Genomic DNA, 19792 nt, shown 5'->3' on the forward strand with positions numbered 1-19792 from the left:
TTGCCAGCATAGGCACAGCACTGGGTTCCATCACTAGAACTGGAGGGAAAAGGAACCCAGTGATTTCATATATAACCAAAGTTGGCACCTGCCAAAGCTGGTCTAAATGCTAAGCCAAACTCCTTCAAAAGGCCTAAGACACCAAGAGAAGGCCGACTAAGAAGAAGCAAATGCGTATGACTGAGCCTCACTGCTTTGAGTTTCTGTGGTCATTCTGTGGCCAGTGAACCTGCAGCACACCGTGTTTCCAGAGAAAGCGCTTCTGGATTGTTTGTAGGAACACTTACCTATTTGTTTTCAGTGTTTGACACTCTCTCTCTCTGTCTGTCTGTCTCTCAGTCTCTCTCTCAGTCTCTCTCTCTCTCTCTCTCTCTCTCTGTCTGTGTCTGTCTCTCTGTGTCTTTCTGTCTTTCTCTGTCTCTCTATCTCTTTATGTCTCTCTGTGTCTCTGTCTCTGTGTCTCTCTGTCTCTCAGTCTCTCTCTCAGTCTCTCTCTCTGTCTCTCTGTCTCTCTGTCTCTCTCTCTGTCTCTCTCTCTGTCTCTCTCTCTGTCTGTCTCTCTCTGTCTCTGTCTCTGTCTCTGTCTCTCTCTCTCTCTCTCTCTCTCTCTGTCTCTGTCTCTCTCTCTCTCTCTTTCTCTCTGGTAGGGGCTGGAGAAATGGCTCAGCAGAAAAGAGCACTGGCTGCTCTTCCAAAGGACCCAGATTCTATCCTCAGCACCTACATGACGGCTCACAAAACTCCAGTCCAGGGATGTGACGCCCTCTTCTGGCCTCCACAGGCACTGCATGTACATGGTGCACAGACATACATTCAGACAAAGCACCCAAACACATAAAATATTTTTAAAACATTAAACATGCAGCTAATTCTACTGAGCTACCCCTCACCCAGAGAAACTTGTTGTATTGCTTCCTTGACTAGACAGTCTGTTACAGAAACATGGACGTACTGATATATAGTATTACCTTCTCTCCTTATACAGTTAATGTTATAGGAATGCTTCTTTATCTTGCTTCTCCCTCATTTAGTAATACGCCTTGGATTTTCCCACATGGGAATTCACATGCCCCTTACTCTACTGCATATGCCTCATCTAACCAATCCTTCCACGGTGGACATACGAGTTGCTCCGTGTCCTCTACCCCTACAGTATGTGACACTTGGAATTCCTCATTACCCAATAGTGTAATCCTAGGGACCCTCATAAGCAGCTAACCCCCTTTGCAGCTGATGCTGATGACAGGCTGTGTCCCCTCCGAGTGGCCTCCCCATGTGTCCTTCCCTCAGTACAGATAGATGCTCAATGATAGGTGCTCGTTAGACCTAGATTCCTGATGCACTTGCGTGCCTGATGCAGGGGTCTGGGCCGAGGTTGCTGAAAGACAGGAAGGGACATCTGAGAACCCTGCTCATGCACCGTCCTCCCCGTGGCTGTCAGTGTGTCAGCCTCCTGGCTGCTGCCTCCCAGGGCCTTGCTCTACCCAGCTGCCAGCCCTCACTGTCTTCTTCCCTGAAGGAACTCTAGTGTTCAGGAGAAAGCACGAGGCAGGGGTCAGGATGCTAGGGCTCTTTCCTCCCTTCAGAGCCTGGCTGATTTAGATCGTTAGGTGACCAGCTTATTCCCTGAAAGCCATTTTGCCGATGGGAGGCAGGCTTTGAGTGGACCGTGGGGTGTGCAGGTTGAATGGGACATGTGGGGACTAGCGCATTGCTGAGCAGAGGAAGGAGCTGGGCGTGGACAGGAAAGCCAGCTCTTCCTGGTCCTGTCGGGGAGGGCTGAAAATCGCTGTGGTTGTGTCCTCGCTGTTACCATGGGCCATACCTGCCTTGCTTGTGGGCATCATCATGTGCTCCTCGTCTCTGTCTCTGAGGTCTGCTGTGGAAACAAAAATAAAGATGATTAAGAGGCTGCCCAGTGACTCACATTGTCAAAGCACCCTGGCCTCTGTGCACACTTCAAATCTAACCAGAATCAAATGGGGGTGGGTGGGGAGGGAAGAAGGCTCAGCGCATTAATCTGGTCTGATGAGCATTTTCCAAGTGCTCACAGCAACGGGGGACGAGGATTAATTATTTAGAAGGCCTGATTTACAGAGATCTGACTTAACCACACCCCCGCTGTGGGCATGTGCATATACACATTCACATACACATTCACGCATGCTCACACAGTAACATACACACTCATATACACATATATACACGCATACACACATGCACACTCACACACATTCACATTCATACACACACTCATGCACACTCACACACATTCATGCACACTCTCATACGCACACGCACTCACACAGACACATGCATAGACATACACATATGTGTGCATGTACACACACTCATACATGCACTCATGTGTACCCAGGCTTGAAAGTGAGCCTGAAGAGTTAGTTGCACATTTTAGCTTGGATCCACTGTGAAACTGTGGCAAACAACGCTGTCAGTGAATTGTGCCCTCCTGGGTATACTTGCCTCTGGCTGGGGATTTGGCGGAGTGGGCACAGCAGGAAGTGGAGGAGAAAGCCAGGCTGGAGCATCTATCGCTCATCCGTTCCTTCTTCAGAGCTGGTAACCTGCTATGCCCCGCGCCTCTGCCCAGGGCAGGCATGGCGTCCTGCTGTTCCTCATTCTAGGGGACATCAACATGCCTGCTTTCATGCCTTGAAACCTGCCCACATCTCTGTGAGGAGTGCTTGTTTTTGATTGGTTAAGCCCTCTGAAAGTAATGCTATTTCCCGAGAGGACTCCACTGGTGACAGGGACAGGGATTATGTCGTCCACAGCACAGTGAAGCAGGCCAGGCGTGAGCTTGGCAGGAGAGGGCTGGGAATTGGGAAAGGCGGGTGGGGAAGGGATCACCGAGGACAGAGTCCCGGGCATGTTCAGCACAGGGCAGGGCTGGCCGCAGGGGACTCTCGGCACAGGGTGGCTGAATGAGAAAGGACTAAGACTCCTCACATGAGAAAGAACACACGAGAGAGACAAAGGCCACTGAGCAAGGAGGTTGGAACAGAAAACGAGCTGTCCTGTTTGGACTTTACCCTCGGGCCAGCCTGCAATACAACCACTCACCAACCAACACAACTGTCAAACTCTGAGGTACCCGGCAGTCGCCTTTGCAAAGCTTAGACTCTAGCCTAGAGGCCACAGAGAAAGGTCCCTGATGTCTTTCCCATTGTCCTTAATACTTTAAAGCAAAACTCCTTGTTAATATACCATATACAAGCCGGGAAGTAGAGCTACCATAAAGCAGATAATAACTCGGGAAATGACTCTGGTGTTTCGGTGCACATTCTTAACAGAGCCCAGGGGAGGCAAGCAGATGGATGCTTGCTTAGGTTACGATATAACTAGCATGGAACATTTCCAGCACCTTTTTACCAGCTACTGACGTGGTGGCTGATAAAACTGAGCATAACATAAAACACAGCTTGAGTAATCACCATTGGCTGGGTACCGTTCATATCTTATCAATATTTCATGATTAATTTGTCAGTTCTCACAGAGCTTTATCGGCAGACCTCCCATTAGCTCCAATTCACATGTGAGAAAACCAAGACAAATTCTGGGAACTCAAGCAGCTTTTAAAGCTACAGAGCTAGGCACTGGGCTGGTGATGTGGATTCAGGGCTTGGAAGAAGTGTTGGCCACATTATCTTGCTGGATGCTCTCCCTCTTTCTGCTAGACTTTGGGTTGGTCCCCACACTTATTTATTTACTGTTTGAGCCAAGGTCTCTCACTGAACCTCACGTATTTGGCTATCATGTCCAGCTTTTATGTGGGGGTTGGAACTCTATAACTGAACCATGTCCTAGGCTCTGGAGTTAGGAGTGGAAGATGTGTGTCACTTCTCTCATGAGGAAGTTAGCAGGGGCCTTGTGAAAACTTGGAGTTCACCAAGTGTTGACTGAATGAACCCCCAGAGGATATGAAGAAAGCATAGACATCCCCAAGATGATGCCGGGCTGACAGTTGAGGTGTATTTGGACTGAACCCGACACGGCACTTTTTGAATACTTGTCTTCATTTTGATGGAGTGAGAATTTCTAGCCAGTGGGATGCCTGGGTCTGAGTGGTGGTGTTCTTTAGCAGTTGGTGTGGAGGGTGTTTTCCCTCAACACTTCTCTGATGTCCCCAGCGGGGCCTAATGACAGAAGGCTGCTAGAGCGTCCAGTCAGTCAACAGCAGAGCACTTGTACAATTTGGTTCACTTTGCTGACCACATTGCTTCAGAGAGGAGGGAGAGCTTCGTTTTGACAAGGAAACAAGGACTGGCCAATGAAAGCAATTTAGCCAAGGAAAGAAATCTTTCACGTAACCCAGAACCTCCAATACTACCTGCGAGTGTTCCTTTTCTCCCCGCCCTCACCTGTATGTCTAACCCTCACTCCCTTGTTAGAAGTGTATTTACTCAGAAGGGAGACTTTCCTCGTGTGCACAAGGCCCAGAACAGGACAACCAGGGTCTCAGCGCCCAGCCAGATCTAGCTGAAGCACCTTAAAATCCCGCTCCCCGTTGTGTGCTCTCCATCCCCACCGCCTTGAGAACTGATTCGCGTGGTTCTTGGCAGGGGCAGCGCGCTGCCCCTCCTGTGCCTCGCCTTCTGCTCTAGCCATCACATCAGCACTGTGGACTGAAAAGCAGACACTCAGTTTCCCAGTGAAAACCTTCTACCTGCAGTACCAAATCGTAGCCAGACTTCCTCGTCAGTGCTGGACTGAAAAGCAGACACTCAGTTTCCCAGTGAAAACCTTCCACCTGCAGTACCAAATCATAGCCAGACTTCCTCGTCAGTGCTGGACTGAAAAGCAGACACTCAGTTTCCCAGTGAAAACCTTCCACCTGCAGTACCAAATCGTAGCCAGACTTCCTTGTCAGTGCTGGACTGAAAAGCAGACACTCAGTTTCCCAGTGAAAACCTTCCACCTGCAGTACCAAATCGTAGCCAGACTTCCTCGTCAGTGCTGGACTGAAAAGCAGACACTCAGTTTCCCAGTGAAAACCTTCCACCTGCAGTACCAAATCGTAGCCAGACTTCCTCGTCAGTGCTGGACTGAAAAGCAGACACTCAGTTTCCCAGTGAAAACCTTCCACCTGCAGCATCAAATCGTAGCCAGACTTCCTCGTCAGTGCTGGACTGAAAAGCAGACACTCAGTTTCCCAGTGAAAACCTTCCACCTGCAGTACCAAATCGTAGCCAGACTTCCTCGTCAGTGCTGGACTGAAAAGCAGACACTATTTCCCAGTGAAAACCTTCCACCTGCAGCATCAAATCGTAGCCAGACTTCCTCGTCAGTGCTGGACTGAAAAGCAGACACTCAGTTTCCCAGTGAAAACCTTTCACCTGCAGTACCAAATCGTAGTCAGAGCCATTGGCTCCCCAATAATGACACAGAGACTTATTATTACTTATTACTAATTATGAAAGCTTGACTGGTGGCTCAGGCTTGTTTCTAACTAGCTCTTAGAACTTAAATTTCCACATTTCCTTTACTCTACGTTCTTTTACGTGGATTGGTCACCTTTACCTTGTGAAGCCCATGCTGCTTGCTCTGCATTCTGGTGTCTCAGCTATTGGCCATTTGGTTTTTTATTAAACAAATCAGAGTGATACATCTTCAGAGTGTACAAAAAGATTATTCCACAATCTCAAATCCATAGAAGTTGGGCAATAGGTTCATAGCAACCTCCTGCCCATTGCCTGCTCACTGAATTTCACAATAGTCGAAGTACATGTGCATTGGCCCATACAATCCTGCCAACAAGCAGGAAGTGACTGTCCTGGCTGGTGTTTTGTAAACTTGACACAAACCTAGAGTCATCTGAGAAGAGGAACCTCAGATGAGAAATGACTCTGTCAGACTACCTGAAGGAGGTCTGTAGGGCATTTTCTTGGTTAATGATTGATACGGGAGGGTCCCTCCTCCCCCCTCAATGTGGGTGATGTCACCCTTGGGAAGGCTGTATAAGGGAGCAAGTTGAGAGACTGAAGGGTTTCTCAGCAGTTAAGAGTTCTTCTTACTCTTCTAGAGGACCCAGGCTCAATTCCCAGCACCTACATGGTAGCTCACAAGCATTCGTATCCTCCGACCTCAGCAAGCCTCAGGCACACATGTGATACTCATACAAGCATGCAGACAAAACACTCATACATATGAAATAATAAAACAAACTTTACAGCTTTAAAAAACAAAATCTGAGCCAGCTACGAGGAACAGACCAGCAAGCAATGCCCTTCATGGTATCTGCTCCAGTTCCTGCCTTGAGTTCCCGCCAGGATCTCCCTTCATAATGGTCTGTGAGATGAAAGGAGCATTTCTCCAAGTTTCTTTTGGCCATGGTCTTTATCACAGTAAGAGAAATCAAAGCAAGACAGTGACAGATGACCCATTCGGCTGTACAGAAGAAACAGACTGGAAGCTGCCAAATGACTCTTCCAAGGTCTTTGGTAAGTTCGTAACTGTGCCAAGTCTCAAATCCAGCCCTTCTTATGGTTTGGAGATGCTCCATCCATTTGGAGGTCAAGATGGATTCCTATTGCCTAGGACAGTCACACCTGCATCATGCTATACAGGGGCTCGCCAAGGACAGCCAAGGTTCTATCATGCCTTGCAGTCATGTGGACTCTGGCTAAGAGTCTTCTGGAGGAGGGAGCCGCTGCTGGGACAGTTGTTTTATGCATGTGGCTAGAGAAGCTTCTGTGAGAAGGTGACAGTTACAGAGGCATAGCGTGGATGAGAGGACCTGTGGTGCTCAGGCAGAGGCACAGAGTGGATGAAGGCCACAAGGTGGGGGGACTCACTATTCTCACTCCTTCCAGGAAATGCACTCAAGACCAATGCTCAATAGCTACCCTGGTAGCCAGACACTCCAAACTAGTGTCCAGGGTAGGGGCTCAGTTGACCTGAGGGAGTCACAGAGTAGGGTCAGACATCTGGGTGTACTCTGTGGGGCAACAGGAACCAGACCTTGAGCCCTGGTTGTTCTGACCTGGCAAATGTCTGCTTAGCTGTGAAGGGACTGAAAAGTGCATGGATGTGGAACCTGTAATCCCAACACTCAGGAGGTCAAGGCAGGAGGGTTGGTGTGAGCTCAGCCTGGGCTGCATAGAGAGATCTTGTCTCTGCCCCCCACACACACAAATAAAAGAAGGAATGAATTTGGATTCAGCGAGTCACTGAGGATGTTGGCATCTGTTGTACGAGCATCAGTGGAGGTGAGAGGCACTTGAATGTCTCTGTCTGCTGCCTGAGGCCATGTTGGGAGGGTCAGTCACCTGCCAGAGCCCAACAGAACCTGCCAGCTGCCCTGTGTATTCCATTCTTATGCTGTGAGGGTGCTCATGGGATGTGGTGTGTCCTGAAGTGTCCTGGAGTTCATGCATCTTCTACATGATGAGTATTCTGTGCTTTCCCTCAGGTCTAAATAGTTCATCTCCTTTGATTCCTTACTAAGTGACTTTGATAACAAATAATCTGCCTTCTGAGTTATGTATTGCCATAGTCACTGTTCTGTTGCTGAAGAGACATGATGACCAAGGCAACTCTTATAAAGGAAAGCATTTGAATGGGGGCTTTCTTATTATTTCAGAGACCTAATCCATTACCATCATAGCAAAGAACATGATGGCAGGTAGGTGTGGTGCTGGAGAAGTAGCTGAGAGCTACATTCTGATCCATATGCAGAGAGACAGAAAGACTGGGCCTAGCATAGGCTTTAGAAACCTCAAAGCCCAGCATCAGTGACACACTTCCTCCAACAAGGCCATACTTCCTAATCCTTCTAATCCTTTCAAATAGTGTCAATCCCTGATGACTATGAGTCTATGGGGCTGTTCTTTAGACCACCACATTCCAATCTCTGGTCCTCATAGGCTGGCAATCATATAATAATGCAAAATGTAAACAGTCCAGTTTCAAAAGTGCTCACATTCTACCATAGTCTCAATACTTTAAAAGTCCAAAGTTCAAAATTTCTTCTGAGACTCATGAAAGTCTCTGTGTAACCCCTAGTATAATCAAAATCAAAAAGCAGATCACATACTTCTGACATACAATGGCACATAATATATATTACCACTCCAAAAGGGAAGAAAGGCAGCATAGTAAGGAAATACTGGACCAAAGCAAGACCTAAATCCAGTTGGGCAAACTCCTTACTTTGTATCTCCATGTCTGAGGTAAAAAAAAGCCCTTCAGGTCTCCAGCTCTGTTCAGCTTGTTGACTACAGAACACTTCTTTCTCTTGGACTGGTTCCACACCCAGTCTGCAGCTTTCCTTGGCAGGTATCCCACAACTTCGATATCTCTAATATATTGGGGTCTCCAATGCAACCCAGGCTTCACTTTCACGGCTTCATGCAATGGCCTCTCTGGGTTTCCATGCAGGAACATCCCTGACACACACCTGGCCTCAGCAGTTTCCCTTAGCCAGGAGGGAGATCCCATAATATCTTTCTTGTATTCTTGATTCTAAAGTCAGAATCATGTGGCTGAAGCTGCCAAGTTCTGCTTTTTGCTGGGGCTGGAACATGTCCCCTACTCTCAATGACGCCTGCATCAGCTTTCTGTTGGTGATGGTTTCCCTCACTTAAGTTTTTCTTTAATCTCTTTTCACAAGTTGGAAACTTAACTGGGTGAATCTTGCTCTGAGGCCACCATGCCCTTTACCTCATTTAGCACCAGACTTTTCTTTAAATGTTTTATCTCCTTGAGCACTAGATTTAGTTCCATTATACTTCCTGGTGCTTCTTTTCTCCTCAAACTGTACATTTTGTATTTTCCTTTCTCAGCTTGTCTTTTTCATTATAGATCTGCATAAGAGTGACCACTGATAACCAGATGACACACTCAATACTAGCGTGTCTTGAAATTTCCTCTGTTAACACCATTAGTCCAAAACTCTTCAAGTTAGCCTCGGGCAGATTTTTTTGGACAAGGACAACAGCTACATTCTCCACCAAAATATCACAAGCATGATCTCTAGGTCACTTACTAACATTCTTCTCCTCTGAGACTTCTTGAGCCAAGTCATGATAATCTACATTGCCTTCAGCACCACCGTCTTCCACACCCTTACTAGTATGGCCCATTAAGCCCTGCTAAAGCTTCAACTGCTTTCCTATTCGGAGTCTCAAATTCCACATTCTGCCAACAAGCAGTATGGTCAGGCCTGTCACAGAAATACCCAATTCTTTGATGCCAACTCTGTCTTAGTCACTGTTCTATGCTGTGAGGTGACACTACGACCAAGGCAATTCTTATAAAAGAAAGAATCTAATTGGGGGCTTGCTTACAGTTTCAGAGACTTAATCTATTGTCATATTGAGAACATGGAGCAGGAAGTGTGGTGCTGGAGAATTAGCTGCAAGTTACATCATGATCCACAAGCACAGAAAGAGAGACTGGGGCTGTCATGGCCTTCTAAAACCACAAAGCCCACCCCCAGTGACACACTTCCTTCAACAAGACCATACTTCCCAAACCTCTAATCTCTTCAAATAGTGCCCACCATTCTTTGACTAAGCATTCAAATATATGAGCTTTTGGGGGCCATTATTATTCAAATGACACACATATTCTAGAATGATCAATGGTAAGTTTTGTGGAAACTTTCTAGGCTAGGTACATAGTTTCCCACTAAACATCAGTTTCAGTGTTTGTGAGAAGTATTTTTTTAAAAGATGTAATTAACCTCTAGATCAGTAGACATCAGGTAGATGGCTCTCATTCAATCAGTGGGAGGTATTTAAAACTGAAGCCTTCCAATCAAGAGTAATTCTGTTTTCAGATTTGTTTTGTAACTCAAGACTACAACATCAGCAACTGCAGTTTAGGTTTGACAGCCTCATAAGTTGGTTCATTCATTCATTTGCTCATTCTTTGTTCTTTCCTTCTTTCCTCTTTCTGTTTTGTAACACTGGGTTGCCTTATTTTCTAGCCCAGACAAACCTCAAATTTGTCATGTAGCCCAGGCTAGTCAAAAATTCATAAAAATCTTCCCACCTCAACTTCCCAATTGCTGGAATTACAAGTGCGTGCTACCGTGCCCATCTACCACAAATTTATATTTATCCCATTTTATATGTATGAGTCCTTTGCCTGCATGTATGTATGTGCATGAAGTTTGTGCCCGGGGCCTGTAGAGTTTGGAAGAGAGAGTCAAATCTCTGGAAACTGGAGTTATGGATGATTGTGATCCACCATGTGGGTGCCAGGAACCAAACCTAGACAATAAGTGCTGAGTCATCTTTCCAGGCCCTGAACTTTTAAAAATAAATTTCTCCCTTTCCCATGGATGGGTGGATGAGTAGAGTGAGAGACAGAGATAGATTCATAGCTATACATACTGTTTCCGTGAAGGTAATGGCTGTTTTTACATGTGACCACTCTGAACACTGAGGTCTGCACATGGAAGGGAGGTTTGCACTGAGGCTGGACTAAAAGGCAGCCTGGTGTTGGCTGTACTCATCTGTTGCCCTGTCTTGTCTTGGAGTCATTGGATCAAGTCATCCATCTGCCACAGTCATTGAAAACTGTTCCTAAGAATTTGGTGGGGCCCTAACACAAAGACCGGACTCATTATTCTTCTATAGGAAGTTCACATTGAGAATGTTTTTGTCTGTGCCTCAGGCAGAGTCTCTGCCTAGGCCATTCCTGCTTTGTTGTTACATGTCTGAATATAAGGTCCCCCTCCTTCCTTCTGGAAGACACCACTCCTACATTTAAAGCTTTAGTGTGTCCCCTCCCCCCACCTATTCCTTTGACAGAAGTTTCAGATTGCATTTCCCCCAATTCCCTTGGAAAGGCCTTTCTTCTGTGCAGCCAAATCTCCACCACCTACACTGCAACTTTTGTGAACAGCTTTTGCTTAGTATTTTCACCTTTTAAAAACTACTTTATATGTATGAATGTCTACATGTATGTATGTGTACCCCATGTGTACCTGGTGCCCACAGAGATCAACACAGGACATCAGACCTGGAACTAAAGTTACAGGTGATTGTGAGCTACCTTATATAGGTGCTGGGAACTAAACTTGGGTCCTCTCTAAGAGCAACAAGTGCTCTTGGTCACTGAGCCATCTCTCCAGACCCAGCAGTTACATCTTATTCACGCTGTTTGTGTGGCTTTGAACAGGTGGGATCATCACTAAATGAGTGAAGTTCCCACAGCTGATTAAATGCATTAGGCATTAGAGACATAAAACAGGAATGTGTTTGTTGTTTGTCATGGAGAGAGCCTGTAGTGCTGTCAGGGGAACTGGCTGCTGGCTGCTGAGTTCTCCACCTGGTTCCGGTGGCAGCGGGGGTGGGGCTCCTGTATCCTGTATCACTTCTCAGCCTTCTACCTGACTGAACCCAGTCTTGGTGTAAACTCACCCTGCTGACCATGCCGTCCCGAGGAAAGCACTGACACCTCTCTAGGCTGATTCCTAGTCTGAGGTCCCCAGAAGCTGGTAACGGCTTAGTAACTGCTCTAACAAACGATGGAAGTCATCAAGTGTTCTTAGTGTCCTCCATCTCTCTATTCTCCCCTCGGTCCTCAGTTGCACTTCCTTCACAGTCTCCTCCTCAGATCTCTTCCTTTTGTGTAAGTGTGCAGAGCTGGGGGTCAGTACTGAGCAGCAACCCAAGGGGTTATGTATGCTAAAAAAGCGTTTTGTCAATGGACTGATCCCCGGCTCCGGACAAGGTCTCATGAACTCATTGTGAAGCTAAAGATGACGCACCTCCCAAGTACGGGATTACAGGTGTGCGCCACCACGCTGGTCCCAAGGCCCTCTTTCACTGAGCTGTCCACACTGAGTTTAAATTTGCTGTGTAGCCCACCCTTGACCATGTGAGCCTCCTGCTTCAGCCTCCCAAGTAGATGGGACTAGAAGCCTACATGCTGTACCTACTTCCTGCCTTTTGTTTTTCGAGACAGTTTCTTTGTGTCGCTTTGAGACCAGGCTGGCCTCGAACTCACAGAGATCCGCCTGCCCTCTGTGTTCTTAAATGATCCTTTTGCCGTTTTCTCTCTTTGGGTCCCTTGACTACTGCTATGTTTAAAAATCCCGGTTAATGAAAAGGTTACTGGAAACCCACCACTGGTGATGCGATAAGCCAATCAGACCGAATTAAATCCAAGTTAAATATGAGCAAAGAATTCCTGGTTGGCCCCAGAGGAACAGAAAACCAGGAATCTCAGGGTGAATCCAGGGGTGGAGCTTTTAATGTCCTCGGGGGTGGAGCTGCCAATGGTGGGTTTTTTAGGGGCGGAGCTTGGACTGAGATTGACACCAGGGGAGGGCTCGCCCTTGGCACCTTGAGGCAGGTGTTTGGAACTGGCTGCCAAACAACTACCACTGCCCAAGAGGACACATTTTAAATTTACATTTTCAGTCCAGTTCTCCCCGAGCTGCCCGCCTCTCCCTGAAAATGTACAGGTGTGTCTCCATAGCCTTTAAGTGATGCCGGGTCACGTGTTCTTCTTCACTCTGGCCCTCCCCCTGCCTCCTGCCCCTGACAAGACCAGTCTCCCAGACAAGCAACCCAAATGCCTGCTGCGCATTCACCTGAAGCTGCTTTCTTATCCTAATGCCATGCAAATCCTGGCAATTCTCAAATGCTCTGGGCCCCATCTCCCCAACCCTGCTCACTCCACTATTATCCCGGACCCTCCCTATCTCTCCTCTGTTCTAGGTGTGACCTCTGTTTATTTTCTGGTTCCCTTCCTACGATCCGCCACATTTCCTGATGTGCAAGCAAGTCTGGTCTCTCTGGAATGGAACTCTACTGAAGCTAGCTGGGTTTCTTTGCCTTTGGAGGAAGTTCAGGTTTTAGCATGGCAAGAAGATATGTAACTAGGAAGCAACAGAGCCTGGGCTGGAATCCCCAGGGCCTGTATAGCACCCACATCTTCCCAGTCTTGCAATGAAGAGAGGAAGGACAGTATGTATCAGTCTAGTCTAGAAACTTTGCCCAGTGCCCTACATGACACACGAAGGCGATTCACATCTGGATATGCCTTCAGAGAGATTTTTGGAATCTGGGTGAAAGTTTAGGCTACACAAACACAAAACTCAACTTGAAGGATAGGATAGATATTGGATCCACTTTTTGCTTTTAAAGAAATGTAGTCAAATCTGCCTAGAGTTTTAGTGTGTGTGTGTGTGTGTGTGTGTGTGTGTGTGTGTGTGTGTCTTGCACGCACAATGGTGGAGGTCGGAGGACAACTTGAGGAGTTGTTTCTCTCCATTTACTTTGCAGGACCCAGGGATGGAACGCAGCTCTTCAAGGTCAGCAGACAGCACTACCCACTCAAACATCTCCAGGCTCATACCTAGTGTTCTAAGTGTCTGCATGCTAGTTGAACCCGAACACTGTCCATTTTACTTATTTGTTGCTGCTGTTCTTGTTTTGAGACTGCCTATCTGGAAATCACACTGTAGACCAGGCTGGCCTCAAATTCACAGAATTCTGTCTTCCTCTGCTTCCTCAGTGCTAGGATTTAAGGTGTGCTTCACCACATCTATCTGATCTAGGACACTTTCAAGAGTCTATCCTAACTAAATAACCATTATAATATTGTAATAATAGGGGTCAGAGAAATGGCTCAGTGGTTAAGAACATTGACTGCTCTTACAGGGAATCCCCAGGCTCTGCTCCCAGTGGTTCCCAGCACCCACATGGTAACTCACAAACTTCAATGCCTTCTCTGACCTCTCTGGACAGTGCATGCATGTTGTGCCCACGCTTACACACAGAGGAAACACTCTACACATAAAATAAGAATCAATAAATCCTTTTAAATAGATTCGTAATAATAAAAGAGGAAGAAACTAAATGCTAATAAAAAAGGAAAATGCTTGCATGGTGGCATATAATGCATATTATACATTTTTATACAACTAAACAAATGACCTTTCTATAGGTTAAGAATAAGTAGCTATGTATGTAGGCAAAATCAAATTAAATATAATAAGGTAATAAAAATATATTCACAGACTAAAAAATTGCCATGTGCATCTTCCATAATAAAAAAATGAAAAAGTTCAAAAAGTAACTTTTAAGAAGGTTTATTTAACTCTCTGGGAATAAAGTAAATATGAACACTAGCAATCTCTGTTCAGCTACAGTATTACTTGTTCTTGCTAGAGCGACTGGTGCTCAACGATAACATGATCCTATTCCCTTAGAGTCTACTCAAAACTATTAGGATAAATAGATAGGCAGGGAGGGAGGGAGATAGATGATAGATAGATAGATAAATAGACAGACAGACAGATAGAGTAAAGCTAGAGGACACAAAAAAGCATGTTTCTATACACTAGCAATGAGCTGTCCAAAAGAAAAGTCCCTTTCTAATAGCTACAGAAAGTAAAATACTTATGAACAGGTGCCATTGAACAACAGAGACCCTGAGAACACATACTAGGAAAACAGTCTGTTCCATTAAGAGCTGGGGAGTCTGGATATCCACATGCAGAGGATGGACTAGACTCTTATCTCAAATCCAATCCAAGGATGAACCCAAAAAGGGCTAAAGACTTAAGTGTAAGACCTGAAACTATGAAAAAAAATAAGGGCTAAAGCCTTAAGTGTAAGACCTGAAACTATGAAACTACTAGTAGACAACATGGAGAACCCTGTGCTGTTGAGCTTGGTGACAGTATTTCAGATGTGACCTCAAACGCTCATGCAACAGAACCAAGACTGTGCGATTATCTCAGACTCTCAGCTTCTGCATGGTAAAGGGAGCAATCAGTTGAATGAAGAGGCCAGTCTGGGCTGCAGACCTACAGGCATACATCTGACAAGGGTGCCACCAAAAATCCACAGGGAACTGAACTCAGTAAGAAAGCAAATAAGTGGATTTAAAACAGAACAAAGACACACCTCTGCCTGCCATTTTTCTCTTTCAAAAGAAGCTGTTCAAGCGCCACTAAAAGGTGGGAAAGCATGTGAAAAGGGCAAACTCCTGTGCACTGCTGGTGAGGGCGCAAAGTCATGCAGCCCTTCAGAACAGCATGAGGCTCTTCAAACGACCAATAGAATTGCCCTGCCTTCGTGTTTCAGAGCTTATATGAAAAGGATTTTAATTCAGTCTGCATTTTGAACAGATGTCTGCGTTTCCACACTCACCATGCCACTGTTCACAACAGCTAAGCTACAGTATGAAGGGGTATGTTTTTAATAGGACAGTAGACAGCCCTTTACGAAAAGAATGTCTGCTGTTTGTGACGGACAAACCTGCAGGATGTTATTCTAAGTCTAAAAAGCTAGACACTGGACAAATACCTAATGCTGATGATTCTCAGTCTCCCTCATGGGCCCAAATTCTGACCCAAATCTAATTCCCTGTTTTTAATTGCCAGAAGGAGATCTCAATGGCATATAAAACCAATTCATTTCTTCTTCTCTCCATCCCCTCCTCTTCTACCTCCCTCCCTCCCTCCCTCCCTCCCTCCCTCCCTCCCTCCCTCCCTCCCTCCCTCCCTCCCTCCCTCCCTCTCTCTCTCTCTCTCTCTCTCTCTCTCTCTCTCTCTCTCTCTCTCTCTCTCTTTGCTTTGGGGGAGGGTTTCATGTAGCCCAGACTGGCTTCATAGGTTTGAACCTATATATTTGAGGATGTCCTGCCTCATCCTCTCTAGGGCTGAGGTTACAGCTGTGCAACACTGTGCTCTTAGGCTCAGGAAGGAGCACGGAGGAGCAAGACTTTGGGGTGACACACTTCCCTTCACATTAGCTGGTCTTTCTCACTCCGTGGATTCACATCTGGCTAGATTTACTCAAAAACTCAGGTTGGGCTGGAAATTAATGCTGATGACCAAAGGAAGAACTTCGCTTCTCCTCATCAGTAAAGAGGGAGTGCTGGGCCTGGCTGTCCCCGCGGCCTAATTTACTGACCGATGCAGGCTGGGTCAGTGTGGTAGATGCACACCAAGCCAGTGTGGCCTTGGAGCCAGGTGAGGCTGAAGGCCAGGCCTCCGGCTAACTAAGCTCCATCTGCTACGTGGCTACGGCTAGGGCAACATGTATCACCCTGTCCTCTCACAGGCTGCAGGTACTGGGCAATCTACTGATGCTCCTAGCTGCATGGCCTGAAGAAAACAGTTTTTAAAACAAACTTAAAAGAGCCCCACATTCATAATTAGTTACAAAATCATTCCCCCAGATTAAAACTTCCATCAGTCCCTAGAGAATCTGTGCAGACATCAGCCATCCTTGGTTTTCAGAAAATGTACAGTATTTTCTTTTCCAGAACCTTTTTTTAATCCAAGATAATTAATGACAAATTTAAGAATATATGCCAATAAATATATAGAGTGTAGTTCTATTACAATGGAAACACCATTGTAGCTTCCTGAAAGGGAAAGAGCAGGAGGGGGAGGGGGACAGGCTTCTGCACAGATGTGGCCATGCTGCTGGCCAAGACTGGACCATGCAGAATCTGTTTCTCATCCTTTCCCCAAGGCCTCTGCCTCCATCACTCACCTGCCTTTCCTGGAGGGCTCATGAATTTCTCTTCCTGGCCAGCGCACTGTGCTCTCAGCAGCCAGAATCCATCCCCACCACAAAAGGAAGATGCCAAATTTCATATTCTGGACAGCCAACATAGATTTCCAAATCAAACAATTCTTCGGAGAAGCCGTGAGAAGGAGCCGGTGAGGAGCCTCTGTCAGTCCTCTCCTAAGGCATCATTGCTGTTTGTTATTAGAAGGATATTTACCCCTGCAAAAATGAAGCCGCAGTCTGTAATCTGGCCAGCGGGAAAAAGCAATTTCCACTAACCCCACAAATCCTCCTGCGTCAGATGTCAGGGATTTTCTGAACTGAGGTTGAATTCTGTGTCCCATGGGACAGTTCCCAGGGCTGGTCCGAATTAGTTCATCAAATGTTGTGAACATGCTCCTGAGGGTCTGGATTTTCAAGTTGGCCAAATAGAAAAAAAGAAAAGTAAACATGGAAATCGGAGACACTGATGCTTACCATGATCCTTCCCTGATCTATGCTTCTAGCTTACTCATGCACGACTTCTGTAACTACAGAGTTGACACCTGGTGGGCAGCTATGGCTGGGATTATGAGAGTGGGGGAAAGGTTCCATCATGGTGAGCAATGTTCCTGTCATCAGCCTCACTGGGCTTTTACATTTGGAAACACCTGGAAATAAATGAACTGCCATCAAGTGTTATCCTTTGATGCTTGCCCAGGATCCTTGGCCCAGGCTTCCATCTCACAGGACAGAGTCAGAGTCTCAGGGAAGAGGGCTACATTCAGGACTCCAATTTATTGACTCTGCCAAGCTGAGCTCACACAATTGAGAACTTTCAGGCTGTACTGGCAAACTCAGTCAGGATTCCCACAACTCCACAGATGAAAAGGCAACCTGAAACTCAGGCAACCTGGGCTGGCCTTGAACTCTCCATATAGTCAAAGTTGTTTCTGAACTCTTGATCTTCCTGTCTCCAGGAGGGTAGAATCTTAATTTAAGAGGCAGGGCCTAGGCCACGTCTTGTGGTGCATAGCTAAAATTTCAGTATCTGGTGAGTCATTTGAAGCTAGCCTAGGCTACCTGGCAAGACTACATTGGTTAAATGAAAAGGAGGAGTAACTGGAGGAGGAGGAGGAGGAGGAGGAGGAGGAGGAGGAGGAGGAAGATGAAAATACAGGAGGAGGCAAGAGCTACCATAGGTTACGGGGAGGAGGACCTACTTCGATCCGATCAATGTAGCTCTCAAAAGACCTTGTTCGTTTCTAAGAATGTAAACTCTTGGGGCTGGAGAGATGGCTCAGAGGTTAAGAGCACTGACTGCTCTTCCAGGGGTCCTGAGTTCAGTTCCCAGCAACCACATGGTGGCTCACAACCATCTGTAATTCAATCTGGTGCTCTCTTCTGGCATGTAGGCAGAACACCAAATATGTAACAAATAAATAAATCTTTAAAAAAAAGACTTGAATTTAAAAAAAAGAGTGGAAACTCTTATTACAAAAGCAAAGGTGAAACCCTGTATCGAAAAACCAAAAACAACAACAACAAAAAACAAAACAACAACAACAAAAAAGCAAAGGTGATGCCAAGTTCAACTCTCTACCCTGCCAGATCCTGCACATCTTTCTCCAGAGTCTCCCACTGAGTCTGCCTGACTCTCCCATGCTACACCCTCCCAGTCTGCCAGATCTAGCCAGTCCTACACCCAGTGCCCTGGCCCAGACTCTGCTGGAGTCACAGCCAACCTCTTCCATCAGGAACCATCCTGCCAGTCCACAAGTCCACAGGCCCCTCCCATACCACATCTACTCCCACACTCTAGGCCTGGCCAGGATGCACATCCTGCACACCGGTCCTCCGTTCACCTGACTTCATTTCACTGAAGCAATTTCTAACCTTTAGACTCAATCTGCCTACACATCTCTGCTTTTCCCCAGCCTGCTCTCTCCATATCAGACTTAGAACTAGCAAAAGAAATCTACATACCCAGATCTCATTGCACAAATACAAACAATATGAACTATCAGTCTGATACCTTCTCTCCCAAACCTACCAGTCCTGTAGAAATGTTTGTCAATGAGAATTTCCCAGACCAATGCCAGGACACAGAATTTAATAGAATAATGATAAGCTTCTTCATATAATTCAAGGAGTTTAAAGAATACACAAGAAAGAACTTAATGGTATTAAGGAGAAAGAACTTAAGGAGAATAAATTCCTGAGTGATTCCCAAGAAAACACAAACGTAAAGCTGATGGAAATGATGAGGACACTCCAGGACTTGGGGATGGAATTCAACAAGGAGAAAGAAATTCTGAAGAAGACTCAAACTGAAATGAAGATGGAATTGGAGAACTTAGTGACCCAAATGGAAAACTGAAAGTAAAGTCTTCGAAGCAGAAGGCAGAATACCAGGACCCAAAGATAAAGGAGAGGATTTAGATCAAGTAAACAAGGAATATGAAAAACATTTTAAAACAAGGGAAAGAAGCATACAGGAAATGTGGAACACCATGAAAATTCCAAACCTTTGAATTATAGATATAGACTAAGAGAAGAATCCCAAGCCAATGATAAAGGCCAGATCTTCAACATGATCATAGAAGAAAACTTCCCCAAACTAAGGACAGACACACCCATAAATTCCAAATAGATAAGATCAGAAAAGACAATTCCCACAGCATCTCACAGTCAAAACACTAAGTCTACACAACAAAGAAAGTATATTGAGAGGTTCAAGAGAAGAAACACAAGTCATATATAAAGGAAATCCCATCAGAATAACTCAATGGAAACTTTGAAAGCCAGAATCTTAGCCTGGGGCAATACATTCAAAGTCCTAAAAGACCATGATGGCCAGCCTACACTAATATACTCCACAAAACTATCCACCATAGTTCAAGAAGAAGAAAAAAACTTTTCATGATATAAAGAGCCTTAAAAAAAAACTACATCCAAAAAAAAAACACAAAGAAAAAACAGAAACAATATTATGAGGTGAAGAGAAGAATGAGCACAGTCAGGAGACCATGAAAAGAAATACAAGCCATGATTACTAAAATATAAAATATCACTACAAACACAAACAATGACAACAAAAACAAAAACACAGTGGCCACGATTGATACATGCATATCAATAATAACTTTAAATATCAATGACCTCAAGTCAAAAGACATAGGTTGACTGCCTGGATCAAGAAACAATATCTGTCTGTTGTCTGCAAGAAACACATCTTTACTCTTGGACAGGTAGGATCAACATCGTAAAAATGGCAATCTTGCCAAAAGCAATCTACAGAT

General features: G+C 45.6%; 1 protein-coding gene across 1 annotated transcript in view; it reads right to left on the bottom strand.

The window, feature by feature from the left end:
- Gabrr1 (gamma-aminobutyric acid type A receptor subunit rho1) overlaps positions 1-16752 on the bottom strand; it is a 31855-nt gene extending 15103 nt beyond the window's left edge. Inside the window, exons 1-2 of the mRNA XM_040740457.1 lie at positions 16494-16752; positions 1826-1879 (exon numbers count right to left, since the gene is read on the bottom strand). Coding sequence (XP_040596391.1) covers positions 1826-1879; positions 16494-16615 — 176 coding nt within the window. The 5' untranslated portion in view covers positions 16616-16752. The remainder of the gene's footprint in view (positions 1-1825; positions 1880-16493) is intronic.
- Positions 16753-19792: the final 3040 nt, after the last annotated feature.

This window comes from Mesocricetus auratus, unplaced genomic scaffold (assembly GCF_017639785.1).
Source record: "Mesocricetus auratus isolate SY011 unplaced genomic scaffold, BCM_Maur_2.0 Super-Scaffold_6730, whole genome shotgun sequence".
In the NCBI taxonomy this organism is placed as follows: domain Eukaryota; kingdom Metazoa; phylum Chordata; class Mammalia; order Rodentia; family Cricetidae; genus Mesocricetus; species Mesocricetus auratus.